The sequence below is a fragment of the Lonchura striata genome, chromosome 5, assembly GCF_050655825.1.
Source record: "Lonchura striata isolate lonStrDom1 chromosome 5, ASM5065582v1, whole genome shotgun sequence".
In the NCBI taxonomy this organism is placed as follows: Eukaryota; Metazoa; Chordata; class Aves; order Passeriformes; family Estrildidae; genus Lonchura; species Lonchura striata.
The window spans coordinates 7,384,317-7,409,828 of NC_140707.1; the positions used below are offsets into that span (position 1 = coordinate 7,384,317).

At 52.5% G+C, this 25,512-nt stretch overlaps 2 protein-coding genes across 2 annotated transcripts in view; both read right to left on the reverse strand.

The window, feature by feature from the left end:
- The window catches only part of LOC144247626 (uncharacterized), a 169,588-nt gene that overhangs the window by 83,456 nt on the left and 60,620 nt on the right, over positions 1 to 25,512 (reverse strand). The gene's annotated exons all lie outside the window — the stretch shown is intronic.
- Positions 16,452 to 18,465, reverse strand: LOC144246365 (olfactory receptor 14A16-like). Its single transcript, XM_077783750.2, has one exon. The coding sequence runs from the start codon at positions 17,863 to 17,865 to the stop codon at positions 16,846 to 16,848; it is 1,020 nt and encodes a 339-aa protein (XP_077639876.2). The 5' UTR covers positions 17,866 to 18,465; the 3' UTR covers positions 16,452 to 16,845.

The following is a 25,512-nucleotide window of genomic DNA, read 5'->3' on the forward strand; positions in this document are numbered from 1 at the left end:
TGCCATCCTCCCTCCAGTGAGAGAAAAGGACGCAGGGCAGGCACAGAGAGAAGCAACATGAACACACCGAGGTCACTGAAGAGCAAGTTGAGTCCCAGGTGGGAGGGATGAGGAGATGCCTTGATCTTGGGGCTGAAATCCTCTGCTAAAGCTATGGAGAAGGATGCCATTGATACATCAGACTCTCTTTTTCCCTCTAAGGCATTGAAAAGTATGGGGAGATGACTTGTTTCATTAATGGCCTCCATGCTAAAGTAAGCAAATGTTGCAGTAGCTGTGATCTCCCATGAGAAGTTGAGTCTCCCCAGGCACCTTCTGCCAAAGGCTCCAGGACAAGCCATTGTTCCTGGCTGCAGAGTAGAGCACATTCCTCACCTCTGGTCCTGTCCTGACTGGGCCAAGGGCTACAGCATGAGTGATCTCCTGTTTGATCTGAGTGAAAGCTTGTTGCTGGTCAGGGCCCCAGTGGAAATCGGTCTTTTTGTGGGTGACCAGGTAGAGAGGGCTCCCAGTCTTACTGTACTCAGGAATGTGCATTCTCCAAAAACCTATGGCACCTAGGAAAGCTTGTGTTTCCTTCTTGGTGGTGGGTGGAGACATCCCGGTGATCTTGTTGATGACCTCAGTGGGAATCTGATGCCGTCCATCTTGCCACTTTACCCCAGGAACTGGATCTCTCAGGCAGGACCCTTGACTTTGCTGCTCTTGATGGTGAAGCTTCCAGCAGTATCTGGACGATCCTCTCTCCTTTCAAGCACTTCCACTGCCGTGTTCCCCCACACAATGATGCCATCGATGTACTGCAGGTGTTCTGGAGCCTCACCCTTTTCCAGTGCAGCCTGGATCAGCCCATGGCAGATGATGGGGCTGTGTTTCCACCCCTGGGGCAGTCAGTTCCAGGTGCACTGCACGCCTCTCCGGGTGAAAGCAAACTGAGGCCTGCATTGTGCTGCCAGAGGAATGGAGAAAAATACTTTGGCAATGTCAGCTGTGGCGTACCACTTTGCTGCCTTGGACTCCAGCTCGTGCTGGAGTTCCAGCATGTCCGGCACAGCAGCGCTCAGCGGTGGAGTCACTTCATTTAATACACGATAGTCCACAGTCAACCTCCATTCTCTGTCAGAGTTGTGCACAGGCCAGATGGGGCTGTGGAAGGGTGAGTGGGCCTTACTGACCACCCCTTGGCTCTCCAGCTCACGGATCATTCTGTGGATGGGGATCAAAGCACCTTGATTTGTCTGATACTGCCGGTTGTGCACTGTTGAGGTGGCAATTGGTACTTGTTGCTCTTCCACCCTTAGGAGTCCTACTGCAGAGGGGTTTTCTGATAGTCCAGGCAAGGTGTTCAATTGCTTAATGTCCTCTGCCTCTGCAGCAGCTATGCCAAAAGCCCACCTGAGTCCCTTTGGGTCTCTGTAACAGCCGTTCTGGAGGAAGTCTATGCCCAGAACACACGGGGCCTCTGGGCCGGTCACAATGGATGTTTCTGCCGCTCCTTCCCAGCCAGGCTCACCTCGGCTCCCAACAGGGTCAATTGCTGCAATCCCCCCGTCACCCCAGCAATGGAAACAGGTTCTGCCCCACATGTCCCGATGGCATTGGGGTACAGTGTGCACCAGTATCAGCTAAGGCTTCATATTTCTGTGACTCTGACATGCCAGGCCATTGGATCCACACCATCCAGAAGATCCAGTTTTCCAGTGCTTCTCCCTGGCTAGAGACAGGGCCCCTCTAACCCTGGTTATTGTTTCTTTCCTAGGCATACATGGTAGAGGTATTTTAAAGGTGATCTGACAAATCATACTCAGCAGCTCGGTCATGGGAGGCTGAGGCTGCCTTCACTTCACTGGAATTCCCTCGGTCAGTGCTTCCCTCCTTGAGCTGACACACCCACACTGCCAGGACAGAAATGGGTTTCCCATCCCACCTTCCCATGTCTTCCCCATGGTCACGCAGAAAGAATCCCAGGCCAGCCCGTGGGGCGTACCCTCTCTCTCTGGCTGGGGAACGTTGGGCTCTGACTTTGGGGCCTGTGACTCACACTGGGGCAATGTGGGAACTCTTCCTCCTCACCTCATCCCTCATCTCCCTCATCTCCTCTTTGAGTTCCTTGCCCACAGCAGAGCCATGAGCCTGCACTGGGCCATGGATCATACTCTCACAATTTCTCAGCTGTTGGCAGCAGAGCCCACTGTCTCTCAGCTGTTATCGGCATTAATCGTGGCAGTGAAGGTGGTGTACTGAGATGGCCCCAGCCTTGCCAGACTCCACAGCATTTGCTCTGTGCCCCTGACCTTGTCGGGGTCATTATCATGCTGTCCATCCCTCCCAAAGAGTACCTCCAATGCTGCCACTTCCCTCAGCTGTTGGTCCCTTCCTCAAGGGTTTTCCATCACGTTCTGTGCTGGTGCTCCTGCATTCTCTCCCTGTGGACAAACCTCTCTCTGGCACTCATTAAAAGCAGCTCTCAGAGGGAAAGGGACCCTGGCTCCCTTACAAAAATCTGATTCATACCTGAGCCTTGGGTCAAGGGTCCCAAATTCCTTGCCTCACCACCATCCAGCTGGACACCTGTACCCATGAGGTCTCAGACTTGAAGCAGTCAGGTTGTATAAGCCTCACGTCTCCATCGTACAATGTTCTTGTGCAGGTTACGGAGACTTTTGTACATCAGGGACTCGGTGATGATCGCAACCTCTGGCTCCCCTTTGGGTTGTGAGGTCCTTCCCTTATCTGGGTGCTCTGATTCCATCTTAGACCTCCTTGTTTCTACAGGGGCGACTGCTGCTGGCTGTGGCTGCCTTTGTGGCTCAGCTGGAACCTGGACAGTTGTAACATCTGTGGGTTCCACTGCTGCCCCATCAGACTCTCCTTTTTCGAGGCAGGGGGAGGGCTTCTCACCAGCTGGGGAATGCACTCCTTCAGAATCTCCTGCATCTCCCTCACCAGACCCCCACCCAGTCTGGGTGGTTCATATCTGGGGTGGCTGTGGGGCAGGGTCAGGCTCTGGGGCAGCAGCATCCCTGGTCTCTGGGGCCGTGTCAGGTTCTGGGCTGGGTGTCAGGGTGGTTATCCAGGTTAATCTTCCCTTGTCTCTCAGTGCCAAATAGAACAGGGCTAACAGCAACACAGCCCCTGTATGAGATCATTGGTATTTGGAGTGGATCTGAGCCCTTCACAAACTGGTGGGGCAAACCCAAAGAGATGGTTAAAGGCTTGGGAGAAAATTTCCCCTGGTGTAATTTCCTCACAGTAGGTGCCATTATTAAAGTAACCCCAAAAACACACAGTCAGTGTGTGATAGCTGTGAATCCATGTGCCTGCTTCCCAGAGGAAGTTAAAGATCCATGAATTCTTCCCCTTATTCACCCATAAAACAAACCAGAGAACAGCCACAGCAGCCTTGGCTGTAGGAGCCGTGTTTAGATCAGGACCTGCAAATGGAGAAATGCAGCCACGGTTCCGTGCCACCCAAACCAGGGCAGGCTGGAGCACAGGGTGCTGCTTAATGAGGTTTCTGTAGCAGCACACAAAAATTGGATTACTCAAGAACTGTTATTCCCTTTTTTGTTCCTGTGCCCTCGAGCCGCACGTTGGGTGCCAAAATCTGTCCTGGTTTGCAAAGAGAGGAGTCTGCTAAGGAAGGCAGGAGCCTCCCCGAAATGGGGAAAAAAATAAATGTAGAACCCCCTCCCTGTAAATTGCTATAAATTTGAAGTTAAGGGGGCTCTCAGGCAAAAATATGGGAGCAGGAAAAACAGTTCTTTATTAGGGAAGAAAATAAAAAGATAAAATAAACAATGCAGTGAACCAACCTCTAACAGATGGCAATTGAATACATCTTGCCTTGCAATCTAGGACAACAATTTATTCAGCATTAATCACATCCATTTACCACATACCCCTTACCCCCAGATATTGCCCACCTGGGGCTGCCATCCTAAAACATTTTTTAAAAATTATGTATTTTTACATAATTAAAATTAAGTTACATTTTAATCAAATTAATTAAATTAATTTTAGCTTAATAATAAATATTTTTTATTTTTCTTATGCATAAAAATATTATTCTATATTTTATTATTTCATTTTAATGGTTCTATAAAAAATTTCTATATGTGTTTTGTAACCAAAAAGTTATTGGTAATTTGTTCTAAGTAACACAATTCCCTTCATTAATTCATTGACCACTATTGGCTATTGATTGGGCACTCGGGGGGCTCGGGCGGGGCTCGCTGGGGCGCGGGGGCTGATGGGAGTTGTAGGCGCGGGTACAATGCGCTGTAACGGGGCCGCGGAGCATCACGGGAGTTCCAGGCACAGCGGCAGCGGCACTCGGTGGGGCGCGGTGCATGACGGGAGATGAAGTCACGGCTGGAACAGCGCTGGGCATGCGCCGCGGAGCATGACGGGAGCTGTAGTCCCGGAAGTGGCTCGGACGCGGCGTTTGCGATTCGGGAAGACCTCGGGGACACTTTTGCATCCGAGCCGCGACTTGAGGTGCTCGGGGGCTCTGGAGCACTCGGGGGAGCTTGGAGAGATATAACCGGGTTCCTTAGGGCGCAGGGCACGGCAGGAATTTTAGGCGCAGCACTGTGTTCTGAGGGGCTCTGAGGCCGCGGGGGATGAGAGGAGAGGAATTCCCAGAAGTGGCTGTACCGGGCACCTGTGGGGCTGGGAGCACTCAGGGGATCCGAGGACGCTTTTGGGGGGTCCCCAATGGGTGCTGGGGGGGACTTGGGGATCCCGGAGGGTCTGGGGGACACTGATGGGACAGATGGGGGCGGTACCGGGGTCCTGTGGAGCGCGGGGCATGACGGGCGTTGTAGTCCCGGCCCCCATGGGGCTCTATTGGGCCGCGGGGCATGACGGGAGTTGTAGGCAAAAGAAAAGATGTCGCTGACTTCAGGCACCGCCCCCAAAGCCATGATCCCTGGCGCTGATTGGTTGGGGGCAGTGATGATGGGCGGGAGTCTCCGCCAATGGGAGGCGGCGGGGGCGGGAACTGCCCACTCCTAGTACAGACCCAGTGCCCCTCCAGTCCCTCCCAGCACAGCCCAGTTCATCCCAATACACCTGAGTTCATTCCCAGGCCCTCCCAGTTCCTCCCAATGTCATCCACAATATGCCCCAGTGTTGCCCAGTCTTCCCCACAATGTCCCTGGTTTGTCCCAGTTTCACTCCCAGTTTCACTCCCAGTATGTCCCAGTGTGTCCCAGTGTACCCCCAAGTCCATCCCAGCCCACCCAGATTCCCCCTCAGTGTTCCTCATGTTCCCAGGCTGTCCCAGTGCCCCACAGGATCACTCCCAGTATGTCCCAGTGTCTCCCACAGCATTCGCAGTGTTCCCCAGTATGTCCCAGTCCTCCCCAGTGTTTCCAAGGACAGTTTAATTTCTCAGGACTGCCGTGGCAGCCAAACCCAGCAGTGGGGTCAGTGCAGTGCCCATGGCCACAGCCCCTTGCAGTGCCCAGTGCAGCTGGGGCTGATGATCCACCCTCACAGCTGGCCCAGGGCCAGGCTGGAGTGGTTTTGGTGGCACCTTGGGCTGGCACACACCTGAGGAGGGTGTCTGTTTTCATGGGGAAACTCAGGGGTTTTAGATTGCTTCAAACATAGAAAAAGGGAAAGCCCCTCTTAGGCTGGGTGCAGCCAGCTCTGCAGGCACAGCAGGTCCCAGGTGAGTGAGGACAGACAGGATGGGCTGGGGCAATGTGGAGCAAGGTTGTCCACGCTGGGCCAGAGCTCAGGGCACAGCTTCTCTGAGCAGGCCAGAGCTCCTGAGGGGAGACCCTGGCTCAATATCAATCACAGAATGCTGCAATCACCTCTGATCTAAAGAGAAATGTAATAAAATACACCCTTTAAAACAGGAATGTGTATTTCTTACAAGCACTTTGAAATCTTTCTCCACAACTGGAATAGGAAAACTTTAATGACCCTCTCAGGGCTTTGGAGTTGTTTACATCAGACTCAGTCCCTGAGAGTGTCTTCAAAAAACTTCTCAAGGAGTCAAAGTTAAATTAAAACTCCAAAGTTTCTTGAAGTTTTAATGGGTCCCACTGAGGACACGACTTAGAAAGTGTCCCCAGGTTCCAGTCAGAGCAGAACACTGGAGGCACTGATGAGAGCTGGGGACAAGCAAGGGGAAGGTGTCTCTGGTGCTGAGCAAACCTGGATGTGTTTCAGGAATGCAAAGGGCTCAGGCCTGAGCCACAGCCCCTGGCAAGGCAGATCCTGTCCCTCCCTCATTGCTCAGGGCTCTTCCCGGGATGGGCACTGGCATGTGGGGATGTGCAGTGCCAAGGGCAGGACCATGGGGCGGCCCCTGCCAGGCTGCTGAGCAGGGACAAGGAGGCACTGAGGCCCCAGGGCTGCAAGGGTCACTTGTCCCCTCGTGGCCTCAGGCCCAGGGCCAGCAGCCATGGCCAAAGGGCTGCACAGGGTGGCTCTGTCAGGGCCTTGCAGCTGCTGCACATCCCTGAGCCCTCTGCAGCCCAGGCTGTCCCACGGTGTCCCTGCCCTGCGCCTCTGTCCCTGCAGGCTGTCGTCACCCCCGGCTGCCCCACCTCGCTGGCCCTTCCTTTGCTGGCAGCTCTGCCTCCTGCTGCCCCTGCCTGGCCACACAAAGACTTGGGCTGATACCCAAAGGGTTAATTCCATTTTTACCATTCCTGGGAACTTTTAACACAGGAACAAGTTGTGCAGGAGCTGCTTTTCCAGCAGGGACAGTTGGAAGTGTAGAAGACATCTGGCTCAAGAATGCAGTGATAGAAAAAGCAAGGACTGAACCTGTGAACTTGGGGTGGGTTTTATGGCAATGGGTAAATTGTAATACACATTTAGTGACTGTGTATAAGCAACACACTGGTAGAGTTACATGTCCACATACGGTTAGGAGTTATCCCTCACTAGACCCAAGGCCTGAATAAATGATCCCCTCTTAAATAGCAAATTAGTGTTAAGGAGTCTTGTTCTGATATTTCAGAGATTTGGTGACTAAGGGGCCTCACAGAACCCAGGAGTCAGCTGTGACTCTGTGCAAACTCATGGAACAAAGGGTCTATGGTGACACAGCGAAACCCCATGGAGCCAAAATCCATTTTGGCACACTGGGGCCACATTGAACCAATGGTCCATTGTGACACCACGGATCCAAGGAGACCATTGTGACCCTGAGAAACCTCTTGGAACCAAGGGGCCATTCTGACACAGCAAGGCCTCGTGGAACCACAGGTCCATTGTGACACTGCAAGGTCACACAAAACCAAGGTGGCCATGGAACCAAGGTTCTGCCATGGAACCTCATGGAACAAAGGGACCATGGTGACACTGTGGAACCAGGGAGACTGTTTTTGGCAGTAGGAAAGCTCATGGAACCCCAAGTCCATTGTGACACAGCGAGGCCTCATGGAACCAAGGGACCATTGTTAAACTGTGTGGCCTCATGGAACCATGAGCCATTGTGACACAGCGTGGCACCTCATGGAGCCAAGAGTCCATTGTGACACTGTGGGGCCCTGTGGAACCAGGGGGAGCACAGTGACTTTGTGGGGCCTCATGGAACAATGGAGACTGTTCTGACGCTTTGGGATTCACTGGAACCAAGGGGCCATGAGAGCATGGCAGGGCCTCATGGAACCAAGGGGACTGCAGTGAAAACTGTGGGTCTCCTTGGGATGAAGGGTCCAATGGAACCATTGTGTCACCATGGTGTCACTCTGGGGCATCCTGGAACCAAAGGTCCATTGTGACCAAGCAGGGTCTCATGGAACCATGGAGACCATTCCTACATTTTGAGGCCTTGTGAAACCAAAGGGCCTCTGTGGCACTTCAGAGCCTCGTGGAGCCAAGGGGACCATCGTGACACTGTGGGGCTCAGTGAAACCAATGGTCTGTTGTCACACTGCCAGGCCTTAGGTGTGGGTGCTCTGCTTGTTTTTTCTACCTGTGTCCTGGTCAGGATTTTAGGTGCCTGAGACGATAATTCGTGTTCAGACTCAGGTGCTTCTTGTTTCTTATCAGTGTTGCAGCCTCACAACTGTGAGTTCTGCAGTCTTTCATTAGCAAGTCACAAAATGGCCAAATAATTTCTTGTTACAAGGTCTTTAAAAACTATCCAACCAAGAAATGACACCTATATTATTTTCCCTTTTGACCCAATAACTGATCCCTCGAAGTCAGCAATGCGGACTTTTCTGTCCAATCACAAAATATCACCCAAAGCCATAAAGAATAATGTAAGAAGGTAAATAAGAAGAATGTGTCTCCACCCTAAAACCTCCATCTTGCTTCATATTTATTACTATGTTCTGAAACCCCAAACTCTAATTTTTCCACCCTGTGGTAGTATACACCTCTAACCAACTACGCACCTGTAACCCCAGTGCTATTAATCAATTTTGGAAGCCTTCTCCACAGCCTCAGGTCAAATGCACTGTTCTCTTGCAAGTCTGTGCCTTTCAGCACAGCAAGTTTAACATTCTCAGCATCCAGGGTTCCAACACTCATGGAATCATGGACACTCCTGTGACACTAAAGGTCTCACTGAACCATTGTGACACCACAAGGCCCCATTGAACCGAGGGGCCATTGTGACACTATGGAGTGTTGGCAGGCCAAGGGGCAGCTGTCACACTGAGTGGCACCATGGAACCAAGGAGCTACAGGGCCCATGGAACTAAGGATTCATGGAACAGTGTGGGACCCCATGGAACCAAAGGTCCATTGTGACATTGTGGGGCCCATTGGAATCCTGGAGGCCATTCTGATACTTTGAGGCCTCGTTGAATCAAGGGGCTCTGCAGGGCCCCATGGAGCCAAGGAGACCCTTCTGACACTGTGAGTGCCCATGGAACCAAGGGTCCATTGTGATCCTGTGGCACCAAGGAGACCCCTGTGACCCTGCAAGGCCTCATGGAAGCAAGGGACCATTGTGACACTATGGAGCCCCATGGAAACAAGAGGCCAGCGTGACACATCTGGGCCTCATGGAACCAAGGATCCAATATGACACCACCAGTGTGACACTGCAGGGCCCCATGGAAACAAGGGGCCAGTGTGACACTGCAGGGCCCCATGGATCCAAGGGAACAGGTCACAGGTCTGGTTGGCTTGGCCTGACTGGTCCAACTGCCCTTGGCATGTCGAGGGTTTCTTCTCATGTACCCCTGAAACAGAGCCCTGGGGCTCTGGGCTTTCCTTCCAATGGAAAAGAACTGCCCTTCTCATTCAAGCATCCATGGCTGAAATTGGGATTCCCCCTCCAAAATTCCCAATATCCAGGGATTGCTCCTAAACAAAAGCTGTCATTAACAAGTGTGTTTGGCCTTGTCTTCCTGAGAGCTGGCTCTCACCTGCCTTCAAACACTTAGGCTCTGTGCTTTTCTTCCTGTGGAGAAGAACCGTCCCTCCTGCTCATGCAACCATGGCCAAAACTGACACTTTTCCTCCAAAATTCCCTACGTGCAAGGGTTTCTCCCAGACAAAAGCTGCCAGGACAGACTGCTCTGGCTTGCCTTGGCCTCTGGTGGTCTCCCTATTCTGCCCTGCGACACTGGGGCTTAGCTCTTTCCTTCCTATGAAAAACAATTGTCTTTCTTCTTCATTCTTCATCTGTCTCCTTCTTTTGGCCAGGTGTCCATGGCCGAAATTGGGATTCCACCTCCAGAAGTCCTATAGTCAAAGATTGCTCCTGCACAAAAGCTGCCATTACAGACAGGTCTGGCTGGCCTTGGCCTCCTTAGGGGGGCTCTCACCTGCCTTCCAAACACAGGGGATCCATGCTTCCCTTCCTATGGAAAAGAACTGGCCTTCTCCTCCAGGCACAAATGTCTGAAATTGGGATTCTACATTCACAATTCCAAATATCCAAGGGTTGGTCACAGATAAACCTGCCAGGACAGACAGGTCTGGCTGGCCTTGGCCTCCGGTGACTGAAGAATTCATCAGATCCTGAAACACAGGGGCTCTGTGGTTTCCTTTCTGTGAGACCATTGTGACACTGTGGGGCCTTGTGGAACCCAAGGGCCATTGTCACTCTGCGGGGCCTCATGGAAGGAAGGGGCCACACTTCAGAAGGAAGGAGAACATTGGGACACTGCAGAGTGCCATGAAACCAAGGGAACATGGAACAGGTCTGGCTGGCTTGGCCTCCCAGGGGCCACCTGACAGGTCCAGCTGATCTTGGAATGTTGATGGCTGCCTCTCATCAGCCCCTGGAGAACTGGGGCTCTGTGCTTTCCTTCCTATGGAAAAGAACCATCCATCTTTCCAGGTGCTCATGGCCAAAATTGATATTCCCCCTGAAAAATTCCCTTTATGAAAGGGTAATCCCACCCAAAATCTTCCAGGACAGACAGCTCTGGCTGGCCTTGGCCTCTGGTGGTCACATCTCATCTCAAGGAAGCCCTGAGGAAAGTATTTGAGCAAGTTTGACTTCTGGAATGTCAATGAGTCTCTTGTCGTCTGAAAAACTCAGATGCTCTTCTGGTCATATGTGTCTTTTATTCCTCATTGTGTACTATGTGTGAAATATAATTTTCAGCTAAAAAATATTATTCTTATCACTCTCCCAGTGTTATCTGACACAAAACACCTTGTCTACATATGGATCAAGGCCACCTGTATAAGCAAACACAATGAAGAATCCAGCAGGAATTATTTGTCTCTGTTCCCATCTCCTCTGGAGCTGGAGGTGCAACCCCAGCACTTGGAAGGGCTCAGGGGGTCAAAAGCTCAGCTCCCACACAGAGAACTTGTGGACCTTGGATGATCTTCCTGCCCCTGCCCGCTCAGCCAGGCTGAGATGGACACTGATGGTTTCTGTGCCAGGCTCTCCCAGCCCAGCCCAGCTCCCTGCCAGCTCTGCCAGCTGCCCTGAGCTCTGGGCAGCACCAAGGGCCTCTCCCCAGCACAGCCCAGCCGGCTCTGGCCCCACAGCTCTGCTCAGCCCAGGCTGCTCTGGGCACTGCCCCACGGCCTCAGCCCCTGCCAAGGGCACAGCAGCAGCTGCAGCTCAGCCAGGACTCAGCCCCACCATGGGGGAAGGGGCTTGGCCAAGGCCAAAGGAGCTCCCTGGCTGCCCTGCTCCCCTCTGCCTGAGGTGCTGAGAGCTCTGCAGCCCCTCCTGCCATCCCATCTGCCCAGGCCAGCACAAGAGCCCTGGCCCTGGGGCCCTCCAGAGCTGCTCCTGCTCCAGGCCCAGGGCCCATCCCAGAGCTGGTGCAGCCACAGAGCTGTGCCCATTTCTGCTCATTGCTGCTCTGGGATGGATCCTCAACCACTTGGAGGCTGCTGATGAATTTTACTGCTCCAGAGGCCTCTTCTATCTTGAGTTCTTCAGTTCAGGAATTCAGTGACAAAAGGCTTATAAACATTTGTTCAAAATGCCAAAACAAGGAAAAACCCATGGGAATAATTCAAGTCCTCAATTCTTCTGTGCTTAATTAGACAGATTTGAGAAATGTATACAAAGTGAATATACTATATCAAAAACAGGGCAGAGAGAATTGTTATTTTCCTGTTAATAGACTGATATCAGCAATGTTCAATTGATATTTAGCCCCAGCACCTTTTAACGCTGTCTGAACATATATGAAAATCAGGACCCTTCATGGCTGACAATCAATAACACTTTGTCCCTACCCCTCCCCACCATTTCCCTCATCCCACCCCTGGCACTCAGAGCAGCTGAGGAATGGAGTCACATCCAGGGGTGTCCCCAGGGCACAGGACTGGGGCCAGGTCATTGAAATCTCTTTATTGTTGATCTGGATGAGGCCATCGAGGGCACCCTCAGGCAGTTCCAGGTGAGCCCAGGCTGGGTGGGAGTGTGGCTGTGCTGGAGGGCAGGAAGCTCTGCAGAGGGATCTGGACAGGCTGGAGCCATGGGCCCAGGACAATGGGATGAGGTTCACCAAGGCCAAGGGCCGGGTCCTGCCCTGGGCTCACAACCACCCCAAATCCCTGGCCGTGCCCTGCCCCTGATCCCCACAGCCTGTCCTGTTTCCTTCATCCCTGCACTGCCAGGGACTTTCTGGGACAAGGAAGCTCTGCTCTGGGGATGGAGGGAGTTCCAAGTGCCACCACTGGAGTGGGAACCACAACTCATCAGGTTTGTGTCCTTTGGGGGTCAGGAACTGGTGAGACTCAGAGGCACAGAAAGTTTCTCTTCATGGCCAAAGGACCATAGCTGAACAGGACAGAATTTAATAACAATCACGCTCTTCCCTGAGCTATGTGCAGCATCCCAGCAGCATCTGATGAGTCCACCATCCACTAGTGACTTACATGCTAAAATTGATCTTAGACAGGAGTGTGGGCAAAACAGCTCAAACAATACCTGATGTGCAAAGCTGTCAGTGGTGGATGGAGAAGGGACGTCAGGCTGCTTTTGGTGTTGAGGAAATGCAGAAACCAGCCTGACTCATTTAATCTCCTCCTGCCCTGGCTGATCTCCCCTCTTTCTCCTTCCACCCATTGGCTTCTGTCGCCCACCAGGCCCCTGGTGAAGAGCCTGGCTCTGTGTTCTCCATCCCCTCCTTGCTGGCACTGCCAGGCTGGGATGAGGAGCCCCTCAGCCTTTCCTGCTCAGGCTGGACAAGCCCAGCTGCCTCAGCCTCTGCTCACAGCCCAAGGGCTCCAGTCCCATCTTGGAGGCCCTTCCCTAAGCCTGCTCCAGCTGCCAGACATATTTCCTGCCCTGGGGAACCCAACCCAGGCCACAGAGACCTGGATAATCCACATCCTTGATGTCCTGGTCACACAGCCCTGGCCCCTTTTCTCCATGTCAGACTCTGGGGTGGATCCTGTGGAACATCCTTTGGTGGAGGCTGTGGCTCCAGGGGGACCAGGGGGATACCAGGGGACAGGGACCCTGCTGGGCAGGAACAGCACTGGACTTGTTGGGAGAAACTGTGAGTAAGAGCTGGAGTGGAGTGACCAACCCAGTGACCTCACAGAGCCCTCCTGGGATGTCACACAGCCCCTCTGGGATGTCACACAGCCTCTCTGAGATATCACAGCCCATTCTGTAATGTCACACAGCTTGTCTCTGATGTCACAGACAACTCTGTGATGTCACAGTCTGCTCTGCAATTTCAAAGCTCTTTCCTGTGATGTCAAAGCCTCTCTGTGATGTCACAGAGATGGTCTATGATGTCATAACTTCTTGATGACATCACATTAACCACTCTGTGATGTCATGGACCATTCTGTCATAGATCACTCATGTGATGTCATAACCCACTCTTTGACCTCATGTAACCAGATGATAAATTGTCTCCACCAGGTGAGCTGACACCTGGAGCTTGTTCTCCAAAAACCCAGGCCTATGGAAACCACACAATGCCCATTGTGGGACAAGGGGAACTGGAAGTTCACCAGCCTCAGTGTCCTGCCAACTCAGCCAAGCCCACAGGAACACTGGGGCCCACAACCACCAGAAACCACCAGAGAGACCCCCAGGACAGAAGAACACATGGGTAAAGGGGAGGGGAAATATGTTAATGGTTTTGGGGAAATGATTATCAGATGTGTGTTTAGTCCAGCACAATCAATGAATATGTGTGCAAAATACAGAATATGAACAGAAACTTTCCTGTACTCAGCTCGGCTTTGGGAGGAGCTATCCCCCGTGCATTCCCCTGAATAAAGAATGCTGCTTTTTAATGCTGCACTGGTGTTAAGGAGTTTTCTGTTTTACCGAATTTTTATTAACACTCCACTCCCAAGGAAAGCTCTGTCTGCTGCTGTTCACAAACAGAGAAGGGCTGGTGGCAGATGTGGGGGTCGGAGGCTGCCTGGGGCACAGGGACCATGAAATAATCAAGTTTTCAGTGATCTGTGACAGAAGGAGGGGCAGCAACAAAACTTCCACACTGGAATTAGGAAGGGCAGACTTTGGCCTATTTAGGATGCAGATTTGGGGAGTACAAAATCAGGTACTGATTTTTTTAAGGAAAAGAGCCCTTAAAAACAAAGGGGTTCAGGAACGATAGACACATTTTGAGAAAGCAGTCTTAAGGAGGATGGAGCAGCCTGTCCCAGTGTGGCAAAAGATGAGCTGGTGAGGAAAATCACTGTCCTGACTGCCCATGGAGCTTTTGTAGGAGCTCAGGGGAAAGCAGAGAGAGCATTAACTTTGGACAGAAGGTCAGGCAACTTAGCAAGTGTTTAAGGATGTTGTTACATTATGCATAAAGAGAAAAGGAAAGAGGTGAAATTTCAATTAAAGATTAACCTGGCCACTTTTGTGAAAAATAATAACAAATGTGTCTATGATTAATAGCAAAATGTGGTATAAGGAGAACCTCTACTCTTTATTGGATGCAGTGGAAAATAGAGTAAATAAAGATAAGGGAAAGGCTGAGGTACTTAACACCTTGTTTGACTCAATTTTCAATATATGGAGAGATTGTCCTCAGGACAAGAGTTCTACTGAGCTGGTAGATGGGCACAGGGAGCAGAACAGCCCCCTGTAATCCAGGAGGAAGCAGCTGCTGACCTGCTGAGCCACTCAGATGCTCACAGGTGTATGGGATCAGATGGGATCCATCCTAGGGGGATGAGGGAGCTGGTGGATGAGCTCCCCAAACTACTCCCCATCATTTACCATCAGTCCTGGCTCACCAGGGAGGTCCCAGAGCACTGGAGGTGCCAGTTTGAGCCCATCCCCAAGAAGGGCTGGAAGGAGGATCTGGAGAGCTCCAGGCCTGCCAGCCTGACCTCGGTGCCCGGCAAGGTTATGGAACAGATCACCTTGAGAGCCACCACAGGGCACCCACAGGATGGCCGAGGGGTCAGAGCCAGCCAGCGTGGATTTAAGAGGGGCAGGTCCTGCCTGAGCAACCTGATCTCCTTTTATAACCAGGTGACCAACCTGTGGATGTGGGAAAGGCTGTGGATGTGTCCATCTGGACTTCAGCAGAGCCTTGGACACTGTCTGTGACAGCATTCCCTGGAAAAGCTGCAGCCCACGGCTTGGGCAGGTTCCCTCCTGGCTGGGAGATGGAAGAGCTGGCTGGAGGCTGGGCCCAGAGAGGGGTGGGGATGGTGCTGCACCCAGCTGGTGTCCAGTCCCTGGTGCTGTCCCCAGGGATCTGTGTTGGGCCCAGGCCTGTTTAACATCTTCACCGATGATCTGGGTGAGGGGATCGAGCCCACCATCCCCAGATTTGCAGGTGACACCAAGCTGGGTGTGAGTGTGGATCTGCTGGAGGGCAGGACAAGAAGACACAGCCTTCAGCTGCACCAGGGGAGGATTAGGCTGGACAAGAGGAAGAAGTTCTTCACAGAAAGGGTGAGTGGGCATTGGAATGGGCAGGCCAGGGGGGAGGTGGCAGAGTCACTGTCCCTCTCCAGTGGCACTCAGTGGCATGGTCTGGGTGACAAGGCGGTATTAGGGCATTGGTTGGATTTGGTGATCACAAAGGTCTTTTCCAGCCTATTTGATTCTGTCATTCTGTGATGACTGGGACACTCTGGGGCCATTGTGACCCTGCAGGGCCTCTTGGAACTAAGAGGACCATGGTGACACTGTGCAGCCCCATAGAACCAGGGCTCCATTGTGGTGCTCTGGGGCCTAATGGGACCAGGGAGTCCCCGTGACACTGGGTCCTGGTGGATCCACAGAGGTCATGGTGACACTGCGGGGCCTTGTGTGACCGAGGGGTTTCACCACTGTGACACTGCCAAACCAAGGAGAGCATTGGGAGAGTCCAGGGCCCAGTAGGACCAAGGGGCCCTTCTGACACTGCAGGGCCTCATGGAACCAAGGGGACACTGTGACACTGCAGGACCTTGTGTAACCAAGGGGCCAGGGTGACACCCTGGGGCCTCAGGGAATCTGGAAGGCCGTTGTGACACTGTGTGGCCTCGTGGAAACAAGAAGTCCATTGTGACACTGTGGGGACTTGTGGAAGCACAGAGAGCATTGTGACAGTGTGGGACCTCATGTGACCATGGGGCCTTTGTGACACCCTGGGGCCCCATGGGACCAAGGGGCCACTGTGAAACTGCGGCACCACAAGAACATTGTGACACTGTGAAGCCCCATGGAACCAAGGAGTTCATTTTCGAATTTTGGGGTCCCATGGAACCAAGGAGACCAGTGTGACAGTGCAGGGCCTGGTGTAACCAAAGGGACATTGTGACACTGAGGGGCACCTCGGAACCAAGGACATCTTTGCAGATGACACCAAGCTGGATGTGAGTGTTGATCTGTTGGAGGGTAGGAGGGCTCTGCACAGGGCCCTGGACAGGCTGGATCCAGGGCCCAAATCCAACAAGGTGAGGTTTAACAAGTCCAAGTGCCGGGTCCTGCACTTTGGCCACAACAACCCCTGCAGTGCTACAGGCTGGGGACAGAGGGGCTGGACAGCAGCCAGGCAGAAAGGGACCTGCAGGGACTGATGGACAGCAGGCTGGACATGAGCCAGCAGAGTGCCCAGGTGGCCAAGAAGGCCAATGGCTCCTGGCCCGGATCAGGAATGGTGTGGCCAGCAGGAGCAGAGCTGCTGTGCCAGAACTGATCTGCCCCAGCTCTGCACACAGACATTGCTGCTGCAGCTCCAGAGAAGGCAACAAAAAGGCATCTCTGCAGAAAACTGTGCTGGGACATAATTTATTTCCTTTAAAGCCACAAAGAGTGTAGTCCCTCATTGACACAATCTATAACCACAGGGAAGGCGGTCAGAAACAAAATGAGGAATGGCAAAAAGAATGATATTTATCTGGGGCCAAGATTAAAATGTATAACAAAGGAAAAAACCTCCAAAATGAAATGAACAAGAAGTATCAGAGTTTACTTTTATTACAAGTGATTTGCAGAAATTGGCCAGCATTTTAATGTTTCTGAAAGCATCCAGTCATCAATCTCCACACTGCAGCCTTGAGCTCCTGGTTCCTCAGGCTGTAGATGAGGGGGTTCAGGGCTGGAGGCACCACCGAGTACAGAACTGACAGGGCCAGATCCAGGGATGGGGAGGACATCGAGGCAGGCTTCAGGTGAGTGAACATAGCAGTGCTGAGGAACAAGGAGACCACAGCCAGGTGAGGGAGGCAGGTGGAAAAGGCTTTGTGCCGTCCCTGCTCAGAGGGGATCCTCAGCACAGTCCTGAAGATCTGTACGTAGGAGAAAACAATGAACACAAAACAACCAAAAGCTATACAGCCACTAACCACAATGAACCCAAGTTCCCTGAGGTAGGAATTGGAGCAGGAGATCTTCAGGATTTGTGGCACCTCACAGAAGAACTGGCCCAGGGCATTGCCATGGCACAGGGGCAGGGAAAATGTATTGGCTGTTTGCAGCAGAGCATTGAGAAAGGCACTGGCCCAGGCAGCTGCTGCCATGTGGGCACAAGCTCTGCTGCCCAGCAGGGTCCCGTAGTGCAGGGGTTTGCAGATGGACACGTAACGGTCGTAGCACATGATGGTCAGGAGATAGAACTCTGCTGAGATGAAGAACATGAGGAAAAAGAGCTGAGCAGCACATCCTGTGTAGGAGATGGTGCTGGTGTCCCAGAGGGAATTGTGCATGGCTTTGGGGACAGTGGTGCAGATGGAGCCCAGGTCGCTGAGGGCCAGGTTGAGCAGGAAGAAGAACATGGGCGTGTGCAGGTGGTGGCCGCAGGCTACGGCGCTGATGATGAGGCCGTTGCCCAGGAGGGCAGCCAGGGAGATGCCCAGGAAGAGGCAGAAGTGCAGGAGCTGCAGCTGCCGCGTGTCTGCCAGTGCCAGCAGGAGGAAGTAGCTGATGGAGCTGCTGTTGGACATTTGCTGTGGTTTGTACTTTGGGTATTGCTGTGGAGAAAAGGACAGTGAAGAGTTAGAGGAGATAGCTGTGACCAAAATCAAAGCCATTTTCCATACACCTCTGCCCTCTGTGAGACACGCTTCTGTTTTTAAGAATTCTGAGGTTTTCTTTATAATCTTCCCTGTATCTCTCCTGATGTTCTTGGATATCGGAAACCCTCAGCTTTTCTGCTGCCTATGGTAGAATAAAGTGATTTCCCTGAAGCAAGAGGACGAGTGGAGAGTGAGGGGAGATTGTGTGTCAGTTTACTCTCTTAGGAGTTTCTCTGAGCTTTCATATTTCTCAAATGGAGGATGTTCACAGTCCCAAGTTTTCCTTAAAGATCACCAGGTACTGCTGAGAGGAGATGGATCAACCACAGCCCAGCTCTGCATTTGGAGCCAAGGACTTAGGATTCTCAACTTGAGGATGCTCATTTCACACACCCACCAGCATTTTCAGTGTCACAACACCTCTGCCTTTTCCCATCAATCTTATGACTCAAAGATGCTCTAGGACATGTTTACACCCTGGATTGAAGCTCCCAGCTTGGACTGGAATCTCAGGGAGACTTCCAAGTGTCCTTCTGATGGCACTGGATGAAGGGAGGTGCAGCTCCTTCCCTGCTGCACTGCCAGCATTGCCCAGAGCCGGGCACTGGGGACAGCTGTGTCACCCTGAGCCAGCTGTGCCCCTGCCAGAGCCCCCAGTGCCGGGCAGCTGCTCCCAGCCCTGTGCTCTGCAGAGGGAACTGGGCCCGGGGCTGCAGAGCTGCCCCACGGCTCTGCTGCAGCTCTGCCTGCACAGGAGGGGCTGCACGCCTTGGAGCCCCGGCCCTGAGGGCAGAGGCTTGGCTGGGGCACAGGAGGGAGGGGGCTTGTGCAGAGGGAGGGGCTGCACTGGAGGGGATCCTCTGGACATCTCTAAACTCTCCCTGCCTCAGCATTTCTGGGTTTTGTTTTCTCTCCTTCCCTGATCTTCTCTCTGCTTCCTGGAGATTTTCCTCCTGCAGGTGTCTCCCTGTGCCTGATCTCTCCCTGCCAGCACTCCCAGACCCCAAATCTCTGTGCACTCTCCTTGGCCTGACAGAACCCTGCCTGTTCACAGGGCACGGGCTGGGGGCAGGTTCTGTTTGCAGCTTGGAGAAAGGACAGCTCAGACTGAGCCTGATGGTTCCAGACAAGGTGATGCTGCTGCTGTCCATGGGCAGAGTGGCTGAAAGCACATTAGGGATCTCCTGTGAATCTCTAGATCACTAAAAGTAACAGTTCAGATACCTCAGGCACTTGTCAAAATTCCTAATCAAACTTTAATATTTATCCCCCCTCCCTGCCATTCTCCAATAGTAGAAAACAGAATACAAAGTTTTGAAATGTCCTCATTTTTATAAAAATCTTTGTCTTGGAAATATTCTGTGGTGGATTAGAAGCCCTCAGCATGTCAGAGCTACATGAAAATTTCACCCGCCCTGCACCAGAAATACTCAGAGTTGTACTCACAGGTTCTGTGGGCATTGGGATGTTCCAGGTTTAGGAGATCTCTCCAGGAGCTGCAGCTGCATTGTCCTGCAGCCAGAGGTTCCTGTGCCAAGGGCTGGCAGTGATTCTGTCCTAGGCACTTCTCAGCCCCTTCCCAGCCCTGACTGATTGAAGCTCTCTGTGCCTCTGTGCTGTGCCCGGGCTGGCTGCAGGCAGTGCCCCAGCCCTGCTGGGCTGGGAGAAGAGCTGCTCAGCAAGAGAAATGTGCTTTTGAAGCTCTGCTTGGTTACCAGCATCACCCTCTGTGCCAGGAGCCCGGCCCAGCTCAGCAGCACAGACACAGCACAAGGACTTTAATGACCCTCTGGGGCTTTGTGCCCAGGCCCTGAGCATCAGGCCCTGAGAGGGAGCTGCAGAAACATCTCCAGAGCTCCAAGTCGCAATCCAACTCCAAAGTTTCTTGGACTTTTAATGGGTTCCACTGAGGGACACGACTGAGAAAGTGTCCCCCAGGCCCCAGGCAGAGCAGAGAACTGGAGGCACTGATGCCAGGTGGGGACAAAGAGAAGCCAAGTCTTGGTGCCCTGGGGCACAGCAGGGTCTGTGCCACCAAGGGCTGTGAGGAGACACCTTGTCCTGAGGCCCTGGGGCCTCCTGGCACAGCCCCAGCCAGGCTGGGCACTGTCAGGCCCTGGTCCTGCCCTCAGCATCCCCCCCATGCCCACATCCCAGTGGCCTCAAGGATCTGCTGGAAGGAGTCCCTGGGGAACCTTGGTCAGGAATGGCCCTGGGGGCTCCTTCATGCTCCCAGGGACTGCAGGTTTTTCAGAGGACTTTGGCTTTTGCTTTTGCCTTGAAGTCTCTGAGAGCTTTGTGCAATCATGGCCTCCAATTATCTGCTCTAATTAGTCCCTGGAGAGACTTTGTCAGGAACAACACTCAGTGGGGCTTATTACTGTTTCAAGGTACTTCAGTTATTTTAAGGTACTTGGTGTTTCGCTTTTGATAGAGACTGTGTGAGAAGTTTGTGCAATCATGGCCCCAGTTATCTGCTTTCATGAGTCCCTTGAGAGCTTTGTGCAGACACTTACTGAGGCTCATTAATACTCTGAGATACTAAACTTTTTTCTGGTACTTTGGATTTTCTTTTCCACATTGAGAGGGTTTTGTGCCATTTGGAGTCTCTGAGAGGCTTTTGTGCCATCCTGGCCTCCAGTTCTCTGCTCCATGGAGTCCATGAGGAGCCTGTGTTGGGCATGGAGCTCAGTAGGTCCCATTAGTGCTTTGAGACACTTCGGGGTTTTCTTCTGACTTTGACTCCTGGAAAGGTTTGTGCAATCGCCTCTCAGGCCCTGATGTTCCAGGGCTCATCTGCAAATGCACCACAGGGCTCATTAGGATCAAGCAAATCCTTGACAAACCATGGCTCTGCTTTGATTTCCATCTGCTCTCGTGCAGTTCATTAGGAAGGTTTCCTACAATATTTTTTGAGAAAATTTTCACATATCTTCTAGAAAATATTTATTTTAATTGTAAAAGCGTCTTTTATTGCTGTTCTTATTACACATGAGATGGTAGCAGCATTCAGTGACTTATATTGATCCAGGGACTCTCTTAAGTATGTCTGGATGTGCCTTGAAATCTGATGCGGTGTGGACAACCTTGCTCCACATTTCCTAAACCCATCCTGTCTCTCCTCATTCACCTGGGATCTGCTTTACTTGAAGAACTGGCTGCACATGTCTGTGCAGTGCACACACTGTGCGCATGCTGGCTGAACAGCCAAAGAGATATTTTTCCTTTTATTATTTTTTCTTTAATCAGTGTAGAACTTTGAAGGAATCAAAACTCTAAACTGAATTCCCACATTGAAAACAGACACTCTCTTAACTGTGTGTGCCATCCCAATATACCACTGTGAAAGACGGTCCGAAGTTTCTTCCATTTGCCTCACGACGGTCGCAAGGACCCTGCAGACCCCTGACAGGAGTTCTGGCCTGGCTGAGGTGGGTGTGGACACTTGCCAAGTGACTGTTTGCAGGTGCACTCGCTGTGCTTCTACAGAACATCACATTCAAAAAGGTTGTGATAAGCGGTGGCTTCTCCCTGCATGCCTGCACCTGCTTCACAGACCAACGGGCTGTACACAGTGGCCCATCAAACTTGCCCACCTTCTGGCCAGATGCCAGAAGTCTTTAGCTTTGGCTAAAGAGTACATAAACTGTAATCTTTTGGGAAGACTTTGGTGCACCCCCATGGAGGACAGTGAATCTATGTGGCTGGACCATCGAGGATCTCATCTCAACAATGGCAGCTATATTCCCCTTCCCCTCTTTTCTCTCTATTCTTTATTTTCTTTCTGACCCCTCTATCACATTTGCTGTTGGTACCTAAATAAAGGTGCATTTGTTGTGATTAAACTGATGGTCCCCTGCTGTTTTCCTTTTTGCGCTTTTGTGATCAGCCAACAAACCATCACAACACCCTGCATGAGCAGATCGTGACAGACAGCTGGGGTGGAGTAACCTCCCCAGTGACCCCACAAAGCCCCTGTGACCTCACACAGCGCCTGTGGTGTCACACAGACCCCTGTGATGTTGCACAGCCCCTGTTATGTCATACAAACTTCTGTGATGTCACACAGCCCCCCTATGATGTCACACACCCTTGTGATGTCACAGAGCCAACTCTGAGGTGTCACCCTGTGATGTCATACAGCTGCTCTGTGATGTCACAGAAGACTCAGTGATGTCACAAAGTCACCCTGAGATGTCATTGTCTATTCTTTGATGTCACAGCCTAATCTATGGTATTACACAGCCACCCACTGATGTCACAACACACTGTCTGCTGTCACTGAGCCATACTCTATGATGGCAAAGTCTGCTCTAAGGCCTCATACCCTACCCTGTGATGTCACAGTCTGCTCTGTGATGTCACAAAACCCTCCCTGTCATGTCATACTGCTTCTCTGTAATGTCACAGCACACACTTTGTCCTCACAGCCTGCTCTATTATGTCATACAGCAATGCTATGATGTCACAGCCTGCTCTGTGATGTCACACAGACCCCTCTATCTTGCCATAGCTGCTCGATAACCTCACACAACAAACTCTGTGATGTCATAGCCCAATCTTTGACCTCACCCAACCCACTCTGTGCTGTCACACAGCCCCTTTCTGACATCACAGCTGCTCTGTGCCCCTGTGACACAGCCACAGAGGTGCTGCTGTGACACAGCCCCCTCTGGGACATCCCACAGCCCCTGCCAGTGCTGAGCCCCTGTGAGTTCTGTCTGTGCCCTGCTCGTGTCCCTGGGATGCCCTGGCAGTGCCCCAGCCCTGCTGGGCTGTGCACAGGAGCTGCTCCTGGCCAGAGCTGTCTCTGCAGCGCTGCCCTTGCCAGGAGCTGCCTCTGTGCCAGGAGCCCGGCCCATCTCAGCAGCACAGACACAGCACAAGGACTTTAATGACCTCTGGGGCTTTGGTGCTGTTTGCATCAGACCCCGTCCCTCAGAGTGTGCACAAAGAACTTCTCAAGAACTCAAAGTCAGATTCCAAGTCCAAACATTCTTTCACTTTTAATGGGTCCCAGTCAAGGACACAAGGCATGAGAAAGTGTCCCCAGGTTCCAGTTAGAGCAGAACACTGGAGGCAGAGATGACAGCTGGGGACAAGCAAGGGAAAGGTGTCTCTGGTGCTGAGCAAACCTGGATGTGTTTCAGGAATGCAAAGGGCCCAGGCCTGAGCCCCAGCCCCTGGCAAGGCAGATCCTGTCCCTCCCTCATTGCTCAGGGCTCTTCCCGGGATGGGCACTGGCATGTGGGGATGTGCAGTGCCAAGGGCAGGACCATGGGGCGGCCCCTGCCAGGCTGCTGAGCAGGGACAAGGAGGCACTGAGGCCCCAGGGCTGCAAGGGTCACTTGTCCCCTCGTGGCTCAGGCCCAGGGCCAGCAGCCATGGCCAAAGGGCTGCACAGGTTGGCTCTGTCAGGGCCTTGCAGCTGCTGCACATCCCTGAGCCCTCTGCAGCCCAGGCTGTCCCACGGTGTCCCTGCCCTGCGCCTCTGTCCCTGCAGGCTGTCGTCACCCCCGGCTGCCCCACCTCGCTGGCCCTTCCTTTGCTGGCAGCTCTGCCTCCTGCTGCCCCTGCCTGGCCACACAAAGCCTTGGGCTGCTCCAGGCTCCTGCTGGGGACGTGTTGCACCACAGCCCTGCCCTGGGAGGGAAATTCCTTTCTCCTGGTGTCCAGTCGGGCCTCTCCAGCTGTTCTTTGCATTAATTCTTTCTTTCTCTGGCTGTTCTCTGCTATTTCAGAAGGATCCACCATCTCTGAAATCACCCTTCAGTCCCTCCCAGGGCTCTCCTCTGCTGTCCTCAGTCTCCACTCCAATGAGCACAGAGCTCCTTTGTCCCTGTAGAGTGGTCAAGTGCCTGAGGCCAAGAGCTCCTGGACAAGAGGGACAGTTCTTTTCTTTAGGAAGGAAACCACAGAGCCCCAGGGCTTTGAAGGCAGATGTGAAGCTGTCACCAGTGACCAAGGCAAGCCTGACCTGTCTGTAACTGCAGCTTCTGTCTGAAAGCAGCCTTCGGATATATGGGGAGTCTCGGGGGTGGAATTCCATTTCAGCTGTGGGTTCCTGGACTGGAATGACAGCTCTCATGGGAAGGAAAGGGTGGAGTCCCAGTGTTTCAAAGGCTGATTAGAGGCAGCCCCAAGGAGGGCAAGGCAGCCAGACCTGCCAGCCAGACCTGGCAAGAATCCTTGGATACATATAATCTGGGAGGCCAAATCCCACTTTTGACTATGGGCATTGGGACAAGAAGGACAGTTCTGTTCCATAGAAAGGAAAGTACACAGCCCCAGTATTTGAAATGCATATGAGACCTGGCCCAAGGGAACCTGGACAGTCCTAGCAGCTTTTGTCTGAGAGCTGTCCATGGATATAAGGAATTTTGGAGGTGGATTCTCAATTTTGGCCATGAAAGATTTTTTTTTTCCATGGGAAGAAAAGCACAGCCCCCAGTGTTTTGAAGGCAGATGAGAGGTGGCCCCAAAGAGGCCAAGGCCAGCCAAGAGCTGTCTGTCCTGGCAGGATTCACATGGGAATAATCCTTGGATATAATAAAATTTGGAGGAGTAATCCTAATTTCAGCCATGAATAACTGGAGGAGAAGGACAGTTCTTTCCCACAGGAAGGAAAGCATGGATCTCCAGGGTTTCAGGGACAGATGAGAAACAACCCTTAACATGCCAAGGTCACTTGGACCAGTCATGCAACACCCTGGAGGCCCACCCAGCCAGACTTGTTCCATGTTCTTGGATCCTTGGGGTCCTGCAGCATCACAATTTCCCCTTGGTTCCATGAAGGCCTGTAGGATCACAACAGATCTTTGTTTCCATGAGGCCCAGTGATATCACAATGGTCTCCTTGGCTCCACAGTGTCACAATGGCCCCTTGCTTTCATGTGGCCTTGCAGTGTCAAAATTGTTTCCTTGTTTCCATAGGAAAATGCCACCATGACCCCTTGGTTACGTGAGGTCACGGAGTCTCAAAATGGCCCCTTGGTTCTGTTGGGTTCCCCAAGATCACAATGGCCCTTTGGTTCCACCAGGCCTGGATGTGTTACAGTGGCCCCTTGCTTCCATGGGGACCCGCAATGTCACAATGTCCGCTTGATCCATGAGACCTGGCAGTGTCACAGTGGTTGCCTTGGTTCTGTGAGGCCCTGTGGTGTCACAATGGCCCCTGGGTTCCATGGGGACTCGGAGTGTCAGAATGGTCTCATTGGTTCCATGGAGCCCCACAGTGTCACAATGGTCTCTTTTGGTTCCGCAGTGTCACACTGGCACCTTGGTTCCCTGAAGCCCTGCAGTACGGAATGGATCCTTGGTTCCATTGGGCTCCTCACTGTTACACGAGTCCTCAGTGCCACGGAGCCCTGCAGTGTCACAGAGCTCTCCTGGGTTCCATGGTGCCACACAGGGTCACCATGGCCCCTCAGTTCTACAAGGCCCCACAGTGTCACAAGGGCCCCTTGCTCCCATGAGGCTGGGCCATGTCACAATGGTCTCATTGGTTCCAGGGACCCTGCCAATGGTCTCATTGGTTCTGCAGTGGCCCTTGAAGTGTCACCATAGTCTCAGCAGGTTCCCCCACTGGTTCACAATGGCCTCCTTGGTACCATGATGTCCTGTGGTGTAACAATGATGTCATTGGTTCCACAGTCAGAATGG

Coding starts and splice junctions, on each gene's coding strand:
- LOC144246365 (XM_077783750.2), bottom strand. CDS start 17,865: ATGGCTTTGATTTTGGTCACAGCTATCTCCTCTAACTCTTCACTGTCC.